Consider the following 23,186-nt stretch of genomic DNA (forward strand, 5'->3'; position numbering starts at 1 on the left):
TTATTTCAACAGTTGCCTATACGTCACGAGAAACAAGATAGTAAGATGAATCAGTTGTCGCAAGAGGGGCCTGTCTTTACTAATGATAACCGAGAGACAAGCAATGGGCTTGATTCATGGTCTGCCCGTTATGGGCGAGAAATGTAGAATACAATGTTAGCTGATGACTCTGTGGATGGAAATGTAAGGTGAAGTATGTGTACCTTTAAACTGAGAGGCGTTGAATTTTTTGTAAATTGCTAGAACCTGCAGGAAAGAAAGACCAAACTGCCATAGGGTGAAGGAAATCAATTTAAGACGTTGGAGAATATGCCATACGCTTTTCACGCTTTGAGCACATCAAAATCATTTGGTGCATCGTACATACACTGTGATACAATACGATAAAAAATCTTGTGAAAACCTGTTTTAACAGGTAGATGGGCCACAATGGAAAAGACTGGAGCGATTGATGGAGTGGGGAGAACATTAACACTTCAAATATTAATTTTAAAGTTTCAAACTCACACAAAACTTCTCACTGATAACCCAACAACAATACTAAATACAGTTATCCTATACAGTGTAAAAACTTGCAATTAAATTATTTCCTTAATGGAACCAATGTGTAAAAGAATATGCCACAATCATATCAGTACTGACAGTAAAATTTACAATTTAACTTCTTAAAAATGGAACCTTTTACGCACGTCTTTGAATTATTGTTCTTTCTTAGGAATTTCAATTACCTCAATCTTATTCAAACCAGTAATCAACTGTCTCCCTTCGACACTTTCTCACAAGGCAGAATAAGCATAACCAAATCAACTACAAAATCTTTAAACTTAAGAGTATATACAATGAAGACATAAATGGGTATACAAATTTTGTTTGCGACTTATAGAAGACTCAGTGGTAACCAAATGATCTTTATATTCATTAACATTGCTTTTGATATAAATGGAACATTGCTTCTCTTTTAGTAACATCTGATTGTGTCACGCCCGCTGCTCCACCACACACCTTGTACAATGATATGCTCTCCATCCATCTTCCTGAGCCCCAGATGCATATAGGAGAATGTCAACTTTATCATCTGAAACAGTTTAGTACCAGAAAACAGAAACAACAGTAATTTTTGGAAGTCAAATAGCTTCGACTGCAGCCACTTGATACCACAACGGTCTTTACCTGGGTAATTAATGAACATCCAGACACAAATGAGCATCAACTAATTCCATAATAAATTAGTGACAACCCCACTTCATGAATGCCTTTTGTGCAACACACCCAGGCAACCATTTAGTCTCTAATTCAAAGACTGCACAATCCAGCTGCACAATCCAGTTGCACAATCCACAGAAGACAGGGTTTTAATCACAAGGGTGCACAGTGTGATACTTGATACTGAAGCACCAGAAGTTATTCGACGAATATCAGACCTGTGGTGTGAAAAAGCTTGCTAGGTTGTGTATATATATATATATATATATATATATATATATATATATATATATATATATATATACAACCTATATATATATATATATATATTCGTTGTTTCATTCTTGATACTGAGGAAAGCGGGAAAGCAGCTCGAGGGCTTATGGACTGGGCTTGGCCCTTTCGCATGCTTACACAAATTTTACCTCTAAAATAGCGCGTAAACAAAAATTATTCTCACACATTATTTGAGCCGACGATGGAAATGATTTGGTTTGGTATAATATATTTTTTGTCAAGGGGGCATTGCTAAGATTGCTTATCAGTCACTAAACTGTTATGCGACTGCTACGGTCGCAGGTTCGAATCCTGCCTCGGGCGTGGATGTGTGTGATGTCCTTAGGTTAGTTAGGTTTAAGTAGTTCTAAGTTCTAGGGGACTGATAACCACAGCAGTTGAGTCCCATAGTGCTCAGAGCCATTTGAACCATTTTGAACTAAACTGTTTTACGATTTTGTTTGGCTGTGGAAGCTATCATGATGTTGTTATTTTGTGTTAAGTAGAGATATTGGATTTTAAATTAAATTTAATTTTGAAATTAATAGCCACGCGGGATTAGCCGAGCGGTCTAGGGGCTGCAGTCATCGGCTGTGCGGCTGGTCCCGGCAGAGGTTCGAGTCCTACCTCGGGCATGGGTGTGTGTGTTTGTCCTCAGGATAATTTAGGTTAAGTAGTGGGTAAGCTTAGGGGCTGATGACCTTAGCAGTTAAGTCCCATAAGATTTCACACACATTTGAACATTTGTACATTTTGCAGTTAATATCTCTACTTAGCACAAAATAACAACAGCACTTATATGCTTAAACTATGTTTCCTTCACTGTGTAATTTCTGGTTTTGTGTTCTTTTTGTTTATGGAGAATTGTCATAGAAGAATCACTAAGCTTCGGAATGTGTATTAATAACAAGTAAGCTGAGCAGTAATTTACAAGTTGCCAAAATTCCAAAAGAAGAGTCTCAGGGTTGGAAACCTTTAAGGTTCTTATAGTTCGTAGCTGAATATGAATTTTCCGATTCTCTTGCCTGTCTCATTTTGGCATTAAGGTTTTTCTCAACATTGTTTAGGTAGCGTCAAATGAGAGGATTTTTTCAAAACTGAAACTAATTAAGAATTACTGTAGGTCCACTACGAAACATGCACGACTTTCTACACTCCTGGAAATTGAAATAAGAACACCGTGAATTCATTGTCCCAGGAAGGGGAAACTTTATTGACACATTCCTGGGGTCAGATACATCACATGATCACACTGACAGAACCACAGGCACATAGACACAGGCAACAGAGCATGCACAATGTCGGCACTAGTACAGTGTATATCCACCTTTCGCAGCAATGCAGGCTGCTATTCTCCCATGGAGACGATCGTAGAGAGGCTGGATGTAGTCCTGTGGAACGGCTTGCCATGCCATTTCCACCTGGCGCCTCAGTTGGATCAGCGTTCGTGCTGGACGTGCAGACCGCGTGAGACGACGCTTCATCCAGTTCCAAACATGCTCAATGGGGGACAGATCCGGAGATCTTGCTGGCCAGGGTAGTTGACTTACACCTTCTAGAGCACGTTGGGTGGGACGGGATAAATGCGGACGTGCATTGTCCTGTTGGAACAGCAAGTTCCCTTGCCGGTCTAGGAGTGGTAGAACGATGGGTTCGATGACGGTTTGGATGTACCGTGCACTATTCAGTGTCCCCTCGACGATCACCAGAGGTGTACGGCCAGTGTAGGAGATCGCTCCCCACACCATGATGCCGGGTGTTGGCCCTGTGTGCCTCGGTCGTATGCAGTCCTGATTGTGGCGCTCACCTGCACGGCGCCAAACACGCATACGACCATCATTGGCACCAAGGCAGAAGCGACTCTCATCGCTGAAGACGACACGTCTCCATTCGTCCCCCCATTCACGCCTGTCGCGACACCACTGGAGGCGGGCTGCACGATGTTGGGGCGTGAGCGGAAGACGGCCTAACGGTGTGCGGGACCGTAGCCCAGCTTCATGGAGACGGTTGCGAATGGTCCTCGCCGATACCCCAGGAGCAACAGTGTCCCTAATTTGCTGGGAAGTGGCGGTGCGGTCCCCTACGGCACTGCGTAGGATCCTACGGTCTTGGCGTGCATCCGTGCGTCGCTGCGGTCCGGTCCCAGGTCGACGGGCACGTGCACCTTCCGCCGACCACTGGCGACAACATCGATGTACTGTGGAGACCGCACGCCCCACGTGTTGAACAATTCGGCGGTATGTCCACCCGGCCTCCCGCATGCCCACGATACGCCCTCTCTCAAAGTCCGTCAACTGCACATACGGTTCACGTCCACGCTGTCGCGGCATGCTACCAGTGTTAAAGACTGCGATGGAGCTCCGTGTGCCACGGCAAACTGGCTGACACTGACGGCGGCGGTGCACAAATGCTGCGCAGCTAGCGCCATTCGACGGCCAACACCGTGGTTCCTGGTGTGTCCGCTGTGCCGTGCGTGTGATCATTGCTTGTACAGCCCTCTCGCAGTGTCCGGAGCAAGTATGGTGGGTCTGACACACCGGTGTCAATGTGTTCTTTTTTCCATTTCCAGGAGTGTATTTTGGCAGTTTCGTCGAAAAACAGTGTAACTATAGGCATCGATTTTTGGTTATTTATATTGCCTCATTAACAACCAGTTAAACTCTGTTATTTACAAAAATGTGTTTTACTTGTTTTCAACGATAAGAACTGTTTACAAAATAGTTAACATTGTACTCTGCTTACTTAACCACTTCCACCAAAAAACTGAATCCTCCAAAAAATTATTTCGCGTTTTTGTGTGGTTTGGGGGGGGGGGGGGAGGAAAGAGGGTGTCAAATTAAAAGTCCCCATTTGGTGCCAAACTACCTAGCTATGCCTCAGATGATAATTTGTTTGTATTTGCTGTCACATTATACCAGTTGACGCTGCGCAAATCTTTTGGCCAGTCATCGGAAGTCGCACACTTGTTTCCAGATCGCTCGTGTCGTCTTACGTGCCTTGTGTTTACACGCAGGTGATGGAGTGAGCGCAGCGCCAGCGCCACCGCCCTTCCCCGCCCCTGCACCGCCAGCGCCACCCCCACCGCCGCCTCCAGGTGCTGGAGCCTTGCCTGCCGTTCGTATTGCCACTGAGGTAAGTCTCTCAAAGCAGGTTGTGCACTCTCTCTCTCTGAATGTTTACTTAATTCGCAAAATGTTACTAGTAATGTATCATCTATGTGATCCAAGTTATTATAAAGTTGGATTGATATGCCTCTTTAATTCTATAAAAGAGCAGGAAATTTTTCTCTTACACTACTGGCCATTAAAATTGCTACACCACGAAGATGACGCGAAATTTAACCGACAGGAAGAAGATGCTGTGATATGCAAATGATTAGCTTTACAGAGCATTCACACAATGTAGGCGCCGGTGGAGACACCTGCACCGTGCTGACATGAGGAAAGTTTCCAACCGATTTCTCATACACAAACAGCAATTGACCGGCGTTGCCTAGTGAAACGTTGCTGTGATGCCACGTGTAAGGAGGAGAAATGCGTGCCATCACGTTTCCGACTTTCATAAAGGTCGTATTGTAGTCTATCGCGATTGCGGTTTATCGTATGGCGACATTGCTGCTCGCGTTGGCCGAGATCCAATGACTGTTAGCAGAATATGGAATCCGTGGGTTCAGGAGGGTAATACGGAACGCCGTGCTGGATCCCAACGGCCTCGTATCACTAGCAGTGGAGATGACAGGCATCTTATCCGCATGGCTGTAACGGATCGTGCAGCCACGTCTCGATCCCTGAGTCAACTGATGGGGACGTTTGTAAGACAGCAACCATCTGCACGAACAATTCGACGACGTTTGCAGCAGCATGGGCTATCAGCTCGGAGACCATGGCTGCGGTTACCCTTGACGCTGCATCACAGACAGGAGCGCCTGCGATGGTGTACTCGACGAACCTGGGTGGACGAATGGTAAAACGTCATTTTTTCGGATGAATCCAGGTTCTGTTTACAGCATCATGATGGTCGCATCCATGTTTGGCGACATCGCGGTGAACGCACATTGGAAGCGTGTATTCGTCATCGCCGTACTGGCGTATCACCCAGCGTGATGGTATGGAGTGCCATTGGTTACACGTCTCGGTCACCTCTTGTTCCCATTGACGGCACTTTGAACAGTGGACGTTACATTTCAGATGTGTTACGACCCGTGGCTCTACCATTCATTCGATCCCTGCGAAACCCTACATTTCAGCAGGATAATGCACGACCGTATGTTGCAGGTCCTGTACGGGCCTTTCTGGATACAGAAAATGTTCGACTGCTGCGCTGGCCAGCAAATTCTCCAGATCTCTCACCAATTGAAAACGTGTGGTGAATGGTGGCCGAGCATCTGGCTCGTCACAATACGCCAGTCACTACTCTTGATGAACTGTGGTATCGTGTTGAAGCTGCATGGGCAGCTGTAACTGTACGCGTCATCCGAGCTCTGTTCGACTCAATGCCCAGGCGTATGAAGGCCGTTATTACGGCCAGAGGTGGTTGTTCTGGATACTGATTTCTCAGGATCTATGCACCCAAATTGCGTGAAAATGTAATCACACGTCAGTTTTAGTATAATATATTTGTCCAATGAATACACGTTTATCATCTGCATTTGTTCTTGGTGTAGCAATTTTAATGGCCAGTAGAGTAGCTTCACAGTTTTTCTAACGTTAACCATTTGGTCATTTATGTATCTATAAGCTGTATCGTATCTTTGTATATATTCAACCTCTCTTGCTGGCCGCTGTGACCAAGCGGTTGTAGTCGCTTCAGTCCGGAACCACGCTGCTGCTGCGCTCGCAGGTTCGAATCCTGCCTTGGGCATGGATGTGTGTGATGTCCTTAGGTTAGTTTGGTTTAAGTAGTTCTAAGTCTAGGGGACCTCAGATGTTGAGTCCCATAGTGCTTAGAGCCGTTTGAACCATTTTCAACCTCTCTTCCTAAACCAATGGATCAATTTCACTCATACATGGTACACATATCACTTAATGTCTGTAAAGAAGCATTATGAGGATAAGGTAACCTGCCGCCTACAGAGGTGGAGGTGAGGGTGGAAAAATAGTGTTTCTTCTCTGTGAAATACCCAGAGGACCGTGTGTCCAATTGGATTTCCGACAGGACCGGCGTGTTGTGCTGACAGTATTGGAATACACTGCAGGCCGTATATGGGTGGACGGCCTCGGCTGTGTGGAAGCGGTGGGGTGGGGGGAGGGGGGGGCAGTGTCAGGTGGGACAAGTAGATGGTTGGAGATAGACAGAGGGGGGAGAAGGGGATGGACAGAGAGGAGGGAGGGGAAGTGGACAGAGGGAAGGGGAGGAGGCGATGCACAGAGTGAGGGGGGAGGAGACAGACAGAGAGAGAGGAAGAGAAAGAAATGGACTGAGGGACAGAAGGAGATGAACAGAGTGAGGGGTGGTGGTTTATGAAGCAGATGGAAGATGGAGAGGGGGTAGTTGGCACGTTGAAAAGGAATAGGGTGGAAGAGGGAGAGAGTGTGAGGTGGAAGAGGAAAAGTATGTAAATGGAATAGAGAGACAGTGTGAAGAGACAGATGGAAGTCAGAGGGGGTTTGAGGAACCAGGCAGAAGAGGGACAGATTAAGAGGAGGCAGGTGGAAGATGTACAGGGTGTGAGAAGACAGTTGGAAAAGGGACAGAGTGTGATGAAGAAGGTGGAAGAGAGGGGAAAGGAACTGAAGGGGGAAGGGAGAGTAAGTGCGAGATTTGAATTTTTCGTGATTATTTTAATGAAATCACTTCAACAAAATTTGATATATACATGATTCATTTGTCAACGTGTTTCGGGACCAACGGCATGGCACACGGCTGAATATCAAAGATAATTTTAACATCCTTTCTTAAGTCGTATCGTGTAAAACAGCAGAGCCCTATCTTTATGCAATATGTGACATAAGCATACATGGACGATGCTGCAGGCAAGAAGCTGTGTGTGTGTGTGTGTGTCCACTGTAAACTGAACAGTAACGGCCCCATAATACTCCATTGAGGTGCTCCCGAAATTACTTGTGCTGACTTCTATCGGCATGAAAATTCTGAATCCCGTCACAAATCTAGTCCGATACTCGGTAAGCTGGTATTTTGTCAGTAAATGACAGTACAGAACGATACAGAATGCCATAGGAAAGTCAATGGACAAATCAATTCAACGTTTATCTCACAACTGTCACCGATCTGATAAATGCTTGCTACACTAGATCACATTTGCACATAACTGTACACCGTCCGTGGATGCACCGGTAACATTTGAGTTAGCTCATTTATTCCACCATATTTACAATGCTCCAGGAGCCTTTGTTTGACAATAGATAAAAGGACGAAAAAGAACGTTTATTTTAAACAGGTGAACTAAAAACAACCTGCAGGTAATGGAAAAATTCCGAACACATATTGGAAAACACAATAAAAACTGCATTGAATATAACTACTGGTGCTCGTGAGAGAGAAAACAAGTTGATCAGTGTTATTGAATAGATGAATTTAAACGTGGTCGCATGGACGTTGCAAACTTGTCGCGTTCTAAACGCATACGAGGTGCGTTCAAAAAGAAACCGGACTTTTGAAATACTGAGATAAGCAGCAGAGAGAGTGCCGGCTACTGAGCGCATCTAGCGTCAGGTTTGGATAACAAACTGCTATTTGCTTCGTGTCGCTCTGACAATTAGCAAGCGAACCACAGCCTCTGAAGTAAGTACGTGTACAGCCTGCTCGTCGGGTTTGTGCAATGAAGGAACTTGAAGCACAAAGTGTGTGTGTTAAATTCTGATACAAAATTGGCAAAACTTTCACAGGGACGTTCCAAATGCTTAGCGAAGCCTACATGGAGGACTGTATGAGTCGCACACAGTGTTACGAGTGGTTTAAACGCTTCCAACAGTGCAGAGTTTCGGCCTGTGACGATTTCAAATCTGGACGGCCTTCCACGACAACAGATGATGTTGGCCATGTGGATAGTGTTCGTGCTGTGATTCGCGGAAATTTTCGTTTAACTGTTCGGGAAGTTGCTGAGGAGAGGGGGATCATACCATCAACATTTGAGTGACAAACGAATGCGTCGTCAGGGCAAAATTCGTACCGCGTTTGATGACTGAAGATCAGAAAGAGACCCGGGTTGAAATGTGCGAGGAACTGTTTGCCGCTGTTAATGACAAGCAAAACGTTGTTAAGAACATCATAACGGGCGATGAGACATGGGTTTACGTCTATGATGCTGAAACGACGATGCAGTCGGCGCAGTGGGTGGGCAAGGGGTCACCTCGTCCGAAAAAGCACGCATGAGTCGGTTAAAGATCAAGGTGAGGTTGATTGTGTTTTTTGAATACAAAGGTAATATCCATTATGAATTTGTGCCACGTGGTCAGATGGTAAACAAGGAAGTCTACCAGAGAATCCCAGTGCGCATGAGGGATGTTGTGAGCAAGAAGAGGCCTGAACTATGAAAAAACCAGAATTGGATGTAGCATCATGGCACTGCGCCAGTTCACGCGTCACTCCTTGGCTGGATCTATCTTGCAAAACACCACATTCCCGTTGAGCCCCATACAACGTATTCTCCAGAGCTAGCCCTAGCAGACTTTTTCCTGTTTCCCAAACTGAAAAATAGGTTAAAAGGACGTCATTTCCAAAGCATAGAGGAGCAATGCGATGAGAAATCTGCGCGCCATCCCACAAAATGTGTTCCAGGAGGCGCTCCAAAACTGGAAGAAACGTTGGGAGCGGTATATTGCCAGTAGAGGAGACTGTTTTGAAGGGACAGTGCTTTAAATGTTGTACTATAAACAATAAAGCTGACACAGCAAAATTTCTTTTTTTAACACACTTTGTATTTTAGATTTCTTCCGAATATCTAAGTCCGCAGCTCGTGGTCGTGCGGTAGCGTTCTCGCTTCCCGCGCCCCGGTTCTATTCCCGGCGGGGTCAGGGATTTTCTCTGCCTCGTGATGACTGGGTATTGTGTGATGGCCTTAGGTTAGTTACGTTTAAGTAGTTCTAAGTTCTAGGGACTGGTGACCATAGATGTTAAGTCCCATAGTGCTCAGAGCATTTTGAACCGAATATCTAAACTCCGTGACATCGTGATAGAAAACTGTCGCTTTGAGATTTGTGATACAATGTTGGTAGTAATTGAATATGAAATGAGAAAGGAGACGGTATCCGATTACAAAATAATTTGCAATCTTTTGGAGTCAACCATATCGTCTAAGGCGTATACGACGAAACACTGTTGTTGTTGTTGTTGTGATCTTCAGTCCTGAGACTGGTTTGATGGAGCTCTCCATGCTACTCTGTCCTGTGCAAGCTTCTTCATCTACCAGTACCTAGTGCAGCCTACATCCTTCTGAATATGCTAAGTGTATTCATCTCTTGGTCTCCCTCTACGATTTTTACCCTCCACGCTGCCATCCAATAATAAATTGATGATCCCTCGATGTCTCAAAACATATCCTACCAACCGATCCCTTCTTCTAGTCAAGTTGTGCCACAAGCTCCTCTTCTCCCCAATTCTATTCAATACCTCCTCATTAGTTATGTGATCTACGACGAAATACTATGAAATGAGATTAACAAGGAAAGCGCAGCACGAATGACTTATCTCTGTTGAGCATGTCCTTGGAAAGTGCGATGCATTTGTAATGGAAACAGCATGTAACGGAGGAAAGGGAAGGGTAAACTGGCTGGGCTGATAGCAGGAAATTTAAAGGGGGGAGGAACTACATCTCATGGTGGAAACTCTTTTTTAGTGTAAGATCAGTGTCCAGTGGGAAACTCAGCCATGCAAGTACTAAAGATGTCAAAAAAGTTCAAGATAGTTGCAAAAGTAAAATGAAAAATGTTAGTATATTTCATCAAAATATTGGGGGATTGAACAATAAAATTGATGAGCTTCTGCTTTGTTTAGAAGATATAGAAACTGAGAATGTAATAGATGTACTATGCCTGTCTGAGCATCACATTGTCACTGATATGCAAAAGGTTAGCATCAATGGGTACAAATTAGCTGCACATGTAAGTAGAGATAATATGATGAGAGGAGGAGTTGCCATATATGTCAAAAGCTTCCACAGTGCAAAAAATTTAGAAACTAAAAAATTTTGTGTAGAGCAACATATGGAAGCATGTGCCACTGAACTTAAACTAAAGGATGGCACTTTCATAATTGTAACAGTGTATAGGTCCCCCTCAGGGAATTTCCAGCTATTTCTGGAAAACTTGGATGCTTTGTTGTGCTATCTGTCAGACAGGGGGAAGCAAATTATCATTTGTGGGGATTTCAATGTTGATTCCCTGAAAGAGTGTAATAGGAAGAATGACCTTTTAGTATTACTCAGTTCTTTCAATTTGAGCTCCGTCATTGATTTTCCTACTCGGATAACAAAGAACAGCAGTACATTGATAGATAACTTTTTTATAGACCAAGATAAGTTTAAGGACATAAATGCTTATCCTGTTGAGAATGGTCTTTCAGATCATAGTGCACAGCTTGTTACAGTACATGACATAGCTCCATGCAGTATAATAAATCAGACTTTCAAAGCAGTGCGTTCAATTAACAATATAAATGTTGCAAACTTTAGGGAAAGCCTACAGCAGCTAGACTGGGATGAAGTGTATAAGGAACCCGATGCAAACTTGAAATATAACTTATTTCACAATACATTTTTAAGGGTATTTGAAAATTGTTTTCCCAAGAAAATAGTTAAACATAATTCCAAGAAAACATATAATAAACCTTGGCTAACTAAAGGAATAAGAATATCTTGCAACCGCAAAAGAGAACTGTATCTAACAGCAAGATGGAGTACTGACCCCGAAATTGTTCAATATCATAAAAACTATTGTGCGGTACTAAGAAAAGTTATTAAAAAGTCCAGAAGCATGTGTATCATGTCTGAGATCAGTAACTCTGATAATAAAATTAAAGCAATTTGGAATATTATTGAAAGGGAAACAGGGCAACCAAGAGCACAGGAAGACTTTAGTGCAATAAAATTGAATGACAAGTGCACTAACAAACAATCAGAAATTGAAAATATTTTGAATAATCATTTTTTAAATGTTGTGGAGAAAATAGGATCTAGATCTTCACTAGAAGAGGCAAGGCTATTAATAGAAGAGGCGATACCTGCACAGTTTGAAACAGCTGTAATTCCACCAACCTCTCCCTCTGAAATCAGTAAAATAATAAACTCACTGAAAAGTAAAAGCTCTTACGGAATTGATGGCATTTCCAGCAAAGTACTTAAAGCTTGTTCCCCACAGATAAGTAGAATTCTCAGCCACGTATGTAATAGCTCTTTGGAGCAGGGTGTTTTCCCTGATAGACTGAAATATGCCATTGTAAAACCATTGCATAAAAAGGGGGATATGTCGGATGTCAACAACTACCGCCCAATCTCTCTTCTGACAGCTCTATCAAAAATTTTTGAGAAAGTAATGTATTCAAGAGTAGCCTCCCATATTTGTAAAAATAAAGTACTAACAAAATGTCAGTTTGGTTTTCAGAAAGGCTTTTCAACAGAAAATGCTATATATGCTTTCACTGATCAAATATTAAATGCTCTGAATAACCGGACATCACCCATTGGTATTTTTTGTGATCTCTCAAAGGCCTTTGATTGTGTAAATCATGGAATTCTTTTAGATAAGCTAAATCATTATGGTTTGAGTGGGGCAGTGCACAAATGGTTTAATTCATACTTAACTGGAAGAATGCAGAAAGTTGAAATAAGTGGTTCGTGTAATGTTAAAACAGCTGATTCCTCAAACTGGGGTGCTATCAAGCACGGGGTCCCACAGGGTTCGGTCTTAGGTCCTTTACTGTTCTTGATATACATTAATGACTTACCATTCCACATTGATGAAGATGCAAAGTTAGTTCTTTTTGCTGATGATACAAGTATAGTAATAACATCCAAAAACCAAGAACTAAGTGATGTAATTGTAAATGATGTTTTTCACAAAATTATTAAGTGGTTCTCAGCAAACGGACTCTCTTTAAATTTTGATAAAACACAGTATATACAGTTCCGTACAGTAAATGGCAAAACTCCAGTAATAAATATAGAATTTGAACAGAAGTCTGTAGCTAAGGTAGAATTTTCAAAATTTTTAGGTGTGTCCATTGATGAGAGGTTAAACTGGAAGCAACACATTGATGGTCTGCTGAAACGTCTGAGTTCAGCTACGTATGCTATTAGGGTTATTGCAAATTTTGGTGATAAGAATCTCAGTAAATTAGCTTACTATGCCTACTTTCATTCACTGCTTTCGTATGGCATCATATTCTGGGGTAATTCATTGCACAAAAACGTGTAATCAGAATAATTGCTGGAGCCCACCCACGGTCATCCTGCAGACATCTATTTAAGGATCTAGGGATCCTCACAGTAACCTCACAGTATATATATTCCCTTATGAAATTTGTTGATAATAATCCAACCCAATTCAAAAGTAATAGCAGTGTGCATACCTATAACACCAGGAGAAAGGATGATCTTCACTATGCAGGGTTAAATCTGACTTTGGCACAGAAAGGGGTAAATTATGCTGCCACAAAAGTCTTTGGGCACCTACCAAACAGCATCAAAAGCCTGACAGATAGCCAACTAACATTTAAAAATAAATTAAAAGAATTTCTAGATGACAACTCCTTCTACTCATTGGCTGAATTTTTAGATATAAAGTAAAAAAAAAAAAAAAAAAAAAAAAAAAACTTAATCATTAGTGTCATGCAATATTTTGTGTAATGTAATTTCTTGTACAGACATCTTTTATTAACCTGACACGTTCCACATCATTACGAAGTGTCGTATTCATGATCTATGGAACAAGTATTAATCTAATCTAATCTAATGATGTTCAAAAAACTTTAATGGAAATCTTTGGAAGAAAGGCAACGTTAGTCTGCGAAATGATGTTGAGTAAATTTAGAGACCCTTTATTTAAGGAAGTCGATTCAACAATAATTCACTGCTTCCATCGTATCTCCCGCAGAGATTATGACAGTTAGACAAGGACGCTTACCGACAGACATCCCCCACCATCGCCCTCTCAGCTCCATAATTAGAGGCTGAAGAAATAATACTTCGTTAAGTAGCAAAACATGATTTTCACTGGAGAGAGAAAAACTTGTCTAAAATGCATAGAACCGTTCATAGAAGTGCAAAATTTGCGCTTTAGAGCTGTAATGAAATTTCGGTTCTCAGCAAAACAAACAAGGGAAAGACTTTATGTTAGGTACGCTATATTGATGTAGGGTATGTTACACCGTGTTCGTTTGTCAATGTGTCCTGCACGACTTACTTCTTTTCCGGTGTGACAAAACTTTTTGAAAGATTATTTTTAATCGAGTAGCTTCAAAGAAATAACATAATTTTATTCCTATAAGCCTGATATTATTTCTACCGTGCCCTCTTTTTAAAAAAGAAAAATGTGCTATACCAGTTACTGCTCGTTCAAGATAATAAAATGAGCTCAAATGCTCCAGCAATCCCTTTAAGCAGCAACAAAACACGACATGGCTGAGACAGTAATTTCCAGGAAGAGATCCATTCGTAAGAGATGCCGTCGTATAACAACCTTGACTGTCCTTGGAGAGAATCGTTGCAAGTTCCTGTAAATGACCTCAAATAGGTTTCTTGATTTCCCATTTTTCTTTGAATAGCTTCGTGAACTAGCATTCTGTAAGAAATTTTTGTTGGACGTCTCGAGATTTGTTGCCACTCTTCGAGGAAACCGAGCTCGTAGTAAATAGCAACCAGACGATACGCTGTCCCTGTCAGGTTCGTAACTGTAGACTCGGTTTTCCAGGTTTGAGTAGTACAGGCAGAAAAGTTTATCAGCATACTGAAGAAGTAGTAGTGCAGGTAATGGACTAGGGATAGGAAAAACCGACCTGTTAAAAACCGATACCGTTATTTTTTTGCCTCGGTTATAACATGTGTTCTTAATTAAATTTTGTATTAATAATTGGGTAAGAACAGAAATATCAATTAGCTGTAGCAGCAGCACTAAAATTTGGCTTTCACATAAATCTTTTTTTTTTTAAAAAAAAAGAAAAAACAAAAAAAACAAGAAATTGGTATTCGTAAAATTCCCATTGCTTAGAAATACTATGTCATAATAGAAAATGGGAAAAGCGATCAGTGCTAATTTAATAACAATGCCGACAGAAACGAGCAACAAACAGATGTAAGAACCCGTACAACGTTGCGCTCCACCAAAACCACGGTTCGGCAGTTTTGATACAGTACATGAATGAGGTAATAAATGATAGGATTACCGGCAGTAATGGTAGCATGAAGTTTTTCTCACTTAATTTTGAGAAAACTTTTTGATAAAAGCATTTGATTCTTTCGTACCTTATAGTCTCACATTGCAACTTGACAATTGAACTTGCTCTCTTTTCATTATTGATTATAGTTACTGTGGCAGTTCGAAAATAAGTAATCCATCATACACCCCGAAAAGCTTTTAGTGAAAAATGTAGTTGCTGGCTAACACCTTTGGTGCATGTTACGTCATAAATTGTGTGATGAAAAGTGTCTGTATACCCCAATATAATGTGAAACTGACCACTAAATATCACAAGAGGGAGACCAACCAGTGAAAAGGAGGTGGGTAACGCTGTGTTGCCAGTATAGAAGCAGTAACAGTGGCATGGGGCAGTCAGGAGAGCTCATGACTCTGAACATGGACTGGTCATTGAGTATCACCTGAGTAAAAAATCCATCAGGGACAATTATACCCTCCTCAAGCTGACCAAGTCGATTGTCTATGACGTGACTGTGATGTGGAACCATTAAAAAACGATTACAGCTAAGCCAAGACCAGCTGACCTCAAGTAGTGATGGTCAGGGACCGACGAGCATTGTGGAGGATGTTTGTACAAAATTCTATGAAATCAATGGAAGGAATCACTGGCAAGATCCTAGGTGCTAACAGCAGTGCAGCTAGCACAATGACTGCATGCAGGAAGTTAAAAAAATGAAGTATAGTGGTCGAGCAGCTCCTCATAAGCCACCACATTTCTGTAGTTAATATTAAACGACACATGTGGTGATATAGGAAGTGATGCTCCTGGGCTGCATGTAACTGGAAATGAGTGGTTTGGAGTAATCAGTCATGTTATACCCTTTGGCAATCCAATGAAAGCATCTGGGTTTGGCAGATGCCTGGAGAACATTACCTGCTTACATGTGTAGTGCCAACAGTGTAGTGTGGAGGAGGTGGTGCTATGATATGGAAGTGTATTTCATGGTTCAGTGTGGCCTCCTTATTGAATTTAAGAATTGGTACACAACTTGAAAGAAACAGGCCAGAATTTGGGGGGGGGGGGGGGGGGAGGCTATGGCGCCAACAGTATTGTAAAGAAAAGAAGGAACAGCACAGCTATTCAGAAAGCAAAAGCATAGTCCTGAAAGCAATACTGCAGCTTGACCCCAAAAAATAACATCTTGGAATGCAGTCTGTCTCTTAAAATTGCTCCAGGGAAAATCAGAGATAATACTCCCATGACAATTCTAAGGAAAAATGACAACATGACAACAATAGATTTAATCAAAACTGCAACCTACATGCTCAAATATTTTGTGCCTGAGGACCATATAATAAAAGACATGAAATATCATACACTAATAAAAATTCAAACATGACAACCAAACGGAACAGTAGATGATGTAGCTTTTACAGAGACAAAGATAGAGTAAATAATAACGAACTTGTCTGCAAAGAAGATGCCTGATGAAAATGGTGTTACTAGTAAGATTCTTCTTCAGTTGTATAGTGCTTTCCCAACTATCTTGCCTCTTTATATAATAGTTGTGGAAGAAAGCTTGCTTTCTGAGATGGTGAAAAAGAGCCAAAATAGTACCAATTCTCAAACCTTGTCAAGAAAACAGTATGGAAATGTTCAAATTTTGTTCCATCATCATTCTGTATATAGAGGGAAAAGCAATAACAGAGTATGCACCGTGTCTCCTCTAAGGATATCCTAGGCAACTATAAGTATGGATTTACTCCACAGAAAGGGATAGTAAATGCATGTTGGCTGTTAAGAACTTCGTAGAGGAAAGCACAATACAAGGACAGTACGTAATAATAGCCAGTCTTGATGTTCAGAAAGCTTGCTGTGGCCCAGATTTTTGGAATATCCAGTATAATTCTCTGCTGTATTTGCATTACACAGCTGACACAAGCATAGTAGCACTTGCATATGACTTAATCATATTGACCAAAGCAGAAACTGTCACTAATACTGAGGAGCTTTGCATAGAGAAATGGAAAAAACTCTCAGCTTGGACCCAAAACAAAAAATCCGTGTTTATTGATCAAAAGTTGAAAGTAATGTCATTAACAAGGAGAAGGCAAAAGACACAGCAAGAGTTAGTATTGTTTTGCACAATAATGATTTGCAACAAGTTGAAAGGTTATGATACTTTGGTATAATTATTGATTCTAAATTTGTTTATTGAGCACATACAGTATGTGACTGAAAAATGCATGAAACTTACTTACTCTTTACCTAAATCAGCTAGGCCCATCTCGGAACTTGGTTCTGGAGCAATGGAAATAATTTACAATGGCACTATAATACCAATATTGGCATATGTAGCTTCTGTTTGGAGTCATACACTAAGAACAAAATATAATTGCATGAAGAATCCAGAAATTGATCAACATAAAAAGTGCTATGGCACAAGGAATGACATCAAATGTAGCATTGTGCATTCTAACTAGCATTACACCTCTAGCTATTAAATTTTAGGCAATAGCTAAAGAATATAAAAACTGAACACACGGCCCATTTCATAGACACTCCTTTATATTACAAACAGTGGTCCCATCCAGCATGTACAGTAACTTTAGGAGAAAATTACAAACTCAAGGAATAGGCAGTAGATGTTTATAATGATGGGAACTATTCAGAGAACAAAACAGGTTCTGGAGTGGTAGTAACCATAATGGCACACCTGCCTATCAGTTGAAGTACACACTAAAAATGGGTGCATCATAACCAAGCAGAGCATTGGCAGTCTTTTGAGCCTAGAAGAAACTAGAGAACTTATGAGAAATAAATGTTAAAATGGTAGCTGTAATACAGACAGATTGAGATCAGAAACAAAATTATGCATTTGCATCAGAGAAAATGGCATATTAACTTCAAAGGGATGAGGACACTTGTAGGAACTCATGGGAATGAGTTGGCTTACAAGCTTGCGAAACAAGCAGCTCCAGAAAATGCAAAAGAAAGCTACAGCAGAGTCCCTTCACCTGTGATCAGAAAAAGTTAAGGTGCCCTTCAAAAGAAAAATGGGAAAGAGAATGGGCTGAAACTACAAAAGAGGCTCTCACAAAATATTTTTGTTGACTGCTCAACATCATCTTTCCATAAAGTTAGTGCAGTAATCTAATCTTACAAAAATGTCAATTGGGCCTGAAGAATTAATGACTTAGTAGAGTGCACACCACCATAAAGTGAAGGATGGACACACTACACATTAATGTCCACAGATAAGAGATCAGTTACTTTTGATCATCTAGTGCATATTGCTGCATGTGAAATGTAGCAAACTTATTGATATTGTTTTTAAAGCTGAAAGGGGAGACATATTTCTTTCCAGTGTCTAGTAAACAGGTGATATATAGGTCGTGGACAAAAACAGGGAAATACCAAAAACATAACACATTACAATTCCTAATATTGTGTAGGAAAACAGTTGACATTAAAAACTGATTCTTGTCGTCTTGGAATGGAGAAATATAGGTCCTGTAAGGTGTTTTCAAGAGAATTTTATACCACTCTTCCTGAAAAATAGTGGCAAGTACAAGTAATGATGACAGAGATGCATAACGACTAACACAAACTTCTGTCCAAAGTACACTTCAAACGCTCAATAATATTCTGTTCTGGTGACCGTAGTGGCCAGAGGAGATGCAACAATCTATCCTTGTGCACCCGAAACCAGTCCTGGACAATGCAAGCTGAATAGGGGTCCCTGTCATCTTGGAACACAGCATCATCTTTGGGGAACAAATATTGAACCATGGGAGGGACCTGATCTGCCAAAATGGTTATACAATCCCTGGCTGTAATGCAGTCTTGCAGAGCACCCATGGGGCCCTTGGACTGTCATGATATGGCTGTCCAGATCATCATTGAATCCACTACATTTGACTCTTTGGACATAATATTGCCAAAAGTTGGAAAGAGTATGCAGCAGGAATCATCCGATCAAACAACTTTTCACCATTGTTCCATAGTACAGATTTTACGGCCTCTACACCACTTTTTCCTGTTGTGGGTGTTTGCATCTCTGATGATTGGTTTTGGAATTCCATTTCACCCTGCAGTTCCCTGCACATGGAGCTCTCTTTGAGAGTTGTTTTGGTGCTGGAAGGATTCATGAGTATGACAGTCAATTCTGAAATGACTTTTGCAGCTGTTGTCCTCTTATTTTTTGTCACAATCCTCTTCAGTGGCCATCTGTCATGATCACTCAACATACACTTTCGTCAGCATTGTGAGTTAGCAGAAGATTTTTCACCACTTCCTTGTATGCAGTACAAGCACTTTGACTATGCTGGTAATGGAAGCACCCAAAATACGAGCACCAACAATTTAGTCACTTAGCTCCAACATAATGGACTCACAACTACACAGAACACTATTCTGACCACAAATGACACATGCAGAATATGAGGACATTCCACGTGTGCTGTTCATGGTCACATACAACATGCAACCTGCTGGCTTGGCTAGCTTTTGCATTTATGTTCAAGCAAGCATTTCTCATGTTTATTCCATATTTTCGTCCAAGTGCTGTACACTGGTAGTTGGACACTATGGACTACAAAGTGCCACACGCAACACTATTGCCATGCTTTATGTGAAGTTGTGGCTCACGTTCCTTTTTTTTATGTGGTCAGTGAAATCTGTTACAGTCACAATCTAAATTAACATTGCATTAAGAATTATTTCCATTTTAAAGCTACAGACAGACAACTGAAGATCTAGTGTCAGGTGTAGCTATAAACTGTAGGCATCAATTTTTCTTGTCTGCAGCAATAGAATCATTCACATAACATTCAGTAACTGTTTTTCTTTACATATGAACATATGGCATATGTTCCAGTAAGCAATGAATCTGAAATTGGATTTTGCAATTGATATAAATTTAGTGCATTGTGTTTTGCATAATTGTGTATGCAAGAGAGATGTGTCACTGCCTTGAAGATGTTTTTAGTGTGAAAGGATTTGAGTCTGCCACAAATTTGGTGGAAAATGGAGAAAGTTGCCAGCAATAAGAAACAGAGACACGGTGGATAATTATTTTGCAAGCAATATTGTCCTGTCTTATGGCAGGACATCAAAATATGAGGTCTTACATAGCCTCCTGAGTTCATATATGGAAAAAAATTCACTAAGTTAAATAAAAATCGTGAAAAGGTTCCTATGTTGGTCTTTGGGCATAAATGAAAATGTAGTATAATGTACTTTGGAGCCTAGTAAATTCAGAGATGTCCCTTAATTTTAAAAAAAAAGTAGATGTTGTTGGGGATCTTTTCCATTCATGACAGCAGGAAATAATTTTTAATGTAATCTAAAGGGTTGTAGTAGTTGTTTTTTTATTATTTAATACCAGTTGAAAAAGCACGGATGGTTTGAAAATGGACACAGGTGCCCGAAAATAGTCCCATCAACAAATAAAAAATAAACACTTCTCAGTGCAACTTATGACGAAACTACAACCGTTTATTTCAAAGGCAGCTACGGCTTTAGGTTTCTTCCTCTATACTTTGCTTTAGTTTGTTGCTAAGATGATCAGTTATAACCTGACGTAGTATAATGTACTTTGGAGCCTAGTAAATTCAGAGATGTCCCTTAATTTTAAAAAAAGTAGATGTTGTTGGGGATCTTTTCCATTCATGACAGCAGGAAATAATTTTTAATGTAATCTAAAGGGTTGTAGTAGTTGTTTTTTTATTATTTAATACCAGTTGAAAAAGTACAAAGTTCAAGGCACAAGTTTTACAAATGCACATATTAACCGCTATAAGAGGCACATCACCTATGTTGAGATTATAATTTTGGTTACACTGCACCTCTGAAGATATAAATATTTTCTTTCTCTCTTGGACCACCTTTGGCATGTGTCACTGGGCTCAAAACATTGTGCAGTAGAAAGCACCAGAATATTTTTGTTGTTCATCCATGTTGTAATTGAGAACTTTTGATAATTTCTTACCACCATTCACTTGACCATCATCCCTCTTTCTGTAGAATTTATCTGATATTAGCAGGGCACGCCTGTCAGTGTCATTATTCATAATTATCCTTGAAGAACCAAAGCATTTCTCACAGCAAATCAGCTAGTTTCATGGACACAAAAATCTTATTGCAGAAATTGTAGGGGCAGGATATATTGATCTTGCAAGTAGCAAGGCTGAAGCATTTCTGATGCCATGCACAAGCAACTCCTGGCAAAATGATGTTTTATGTAGGTGACAAATAGAATCAGACACTATTCTATTAGGATTTCCCAAGGCAAATATTTTTTTTATACTTAATAGATTTGGTTTCCCTCTAAAATACTGTTTGAAACCACAGTGGCCTTTGAAAGAGAACCTCATTTCATCAACAGAAATGTAGAAATATCTAGGTTATTGGAAACAGCATCTTCTGACTTTTTCCAGGAATGGATGCACTTTCCCTGGTCAATCTGTTTGTCTCTCATTCTCAGGTAAATCATTGTCAAATACAACTCTTAGGGACTTTCTTAAATGAATACAACTATCTCCAGACAGAGCATCTGCTATAATACATACATCCCACTGCTTTTGCAATCCATCCTTATTTTAAGCAGGCCTTCACTGCTGTTACACCTCTTCTTGATATGTTTCAAGATACTTAGTATACAGCAGGGCATGTCTGATTTCATTTTCTCTTAACATAGACAAATCTATGTACTGTGAAAAATAGTGAAGACCTGCCCATTGTTGAGAGCTAATCTATGGATAAGGTTGTGGTTGTGAAGGATTTGGTGTAATGCCTCCACTTCCAAGATTTTTGGTTGTTTACAACTTCTGTAGCATCCTAGACAAAATATATCACAGTATTATGTTCCATCCAAGATGCACAATGACAAAAATATCTGACTGTCATTGCAGCTAAATGCATAATTGTTTCTGATTTCCATTTTTTCATTATAACTGAACGATCTTCAGTACAGATTTAGCTCATAACATTATTAAGAATATTTACCTCATTTAATAAGTCATTGTTGGCATCTTCTTCCCTGTCACTATTAATATGTGTACTGTTACCAAGAATAGGACCATCATTATCCAAATCTGAAAGCTGACTGTCAGAGCCTTCCAGTGACAACAAGTACCCCAGCACCTCCGCCACATTAAATACATAGTAATTACGAATTTAAAATATTGCACCCCCCCCCCCCCCCTCTCTCTCTCTCTCTCTCTCTCTCTCTCTCTCTCTCTCTCTCTGTGTGTGTGTGTGTGTGTGTGTGTGTGTGTGTGTGTGTGTGTAAGAGAGAGAGAGAGAGAGAGAGAAAACAAAGTGCAGAAGAGTGAAATTTGCAAGAGTTGGAAGAGTTGGTACTACATGCCTGGAGTTGGAAGAGTTGGTACTACATGCCTGAAATATTGTGCACTGTACTCCATCATTATGACCTCCCTGCCACACAGATATTTTAAATTGTAGACATCTTTTTGTTAATTGAGACAATCTTCAAACATTAATTTTTTTCAGTCTTTACTGCATACATACTTTGAAATCCACCAGATCAGCATGTGTACCCACTGCCTGCAGCCACCATTTCCATTTTAAACTGCTATAACTGCAGAGTGAAAGCGCAATATGGCTATCCACATTGTTACAATTGTTTGCCACAGATTCCAATACATCCCAAACCCAGTTGCAAACACCTAGGAACATGGTGCTATTTAGTGGGAATTTTTAAAATTTTAGGTTGCTAGGTGTTAAACATGCAAACGAAGTTGACACTCGGCATGGTGTCTGATGGGAGTGACTGAATATGGCAAATCCCTTTACGGGCACTCCCAGCAGCCACTATGCTGTGTCTCAACTTTGTTTGTGGACATAGTATATTATACTATATTTGTGGTAAACCAATGCCACCTGTTGGTTAAACTATAGAGTTATACTGTACAGTGTTAAAGCATTCAGAATGTGAGCTGCCATATGTATTTCCCTTTACATGTACAGTTTTGTTAATTTCATTGTTCTGTCTTGATTGTTATTTTTGGTAATTGTATAGGTAAATTCTTCTAAAACATAATAAAATGAATAATTAATAAATTAGGTGGTTATCTTCACATCAACAGTAACTACTTTAGACTTGTTTCCTGGTATCCAACCATCGACCTGTTGTGTACTTCAGAAATCACACAATTTTGAATTTTTGTAATTATTTGAACTATCTTGTCCTAAGCTGCATGTTAAAATATGTGTTATTGGATTCCATTATAATTGAAAACGAATTTTTCTCTTTTTTAATTTTTATCAGAAGAAGCATGATGAAACATGTCAAAAATAAGAGAAGTGTAAAGGTTTCTAAAAACTTTAAATATAGGAGTCTTTTAAACCTTTGACACACAATTCATATTCTGATA

At 40.4% G+C, this 23,186-nt stretch overlaps 1 protein-coding gene across 10 annotated transcripts in view; it reads left to right on the forward strand.

Moving 5' to 3' along the window:
- The window catches only part of LOC126362232 (protein piccolo-like), a 731,361-nt gene that overhangs the window by 612,586 nt on the left and 95,589 nt on the right, over positions 1-23,186 (forward strand). For all 10 annotated transcript variants that reach the window (XM_050007864.1, XM_050007862.1, XM_050007865.1 and 7 more), the window contains one exon: positions 4,493-4,611. In XM_050007864.1, coding sequence (XP_049863821.1) covers positions 4,493-4,611 — 119 coding nt within the window. The remainder of the gene's footprint in view (positions 1-4,492; positions 4,612-23,186) is intronic.

The sequence above is a fragment of the Schistocerca gregaria genome, chromosome 1 (genome assembly GCF_023897955.1).
Source record: "Schistocerca gregaria isolate iqSchGreg1 chromosome 1, iqSchGreg1.2, whole genome shotgun sequence".
In the NCBI taxonomy this organism is placed as follows: Eukaryota; Metazoa; Arthropoda; class Insecta; order Orthoptera; family Acrididae; genus Schistocerca; species Schistocerca gregaria.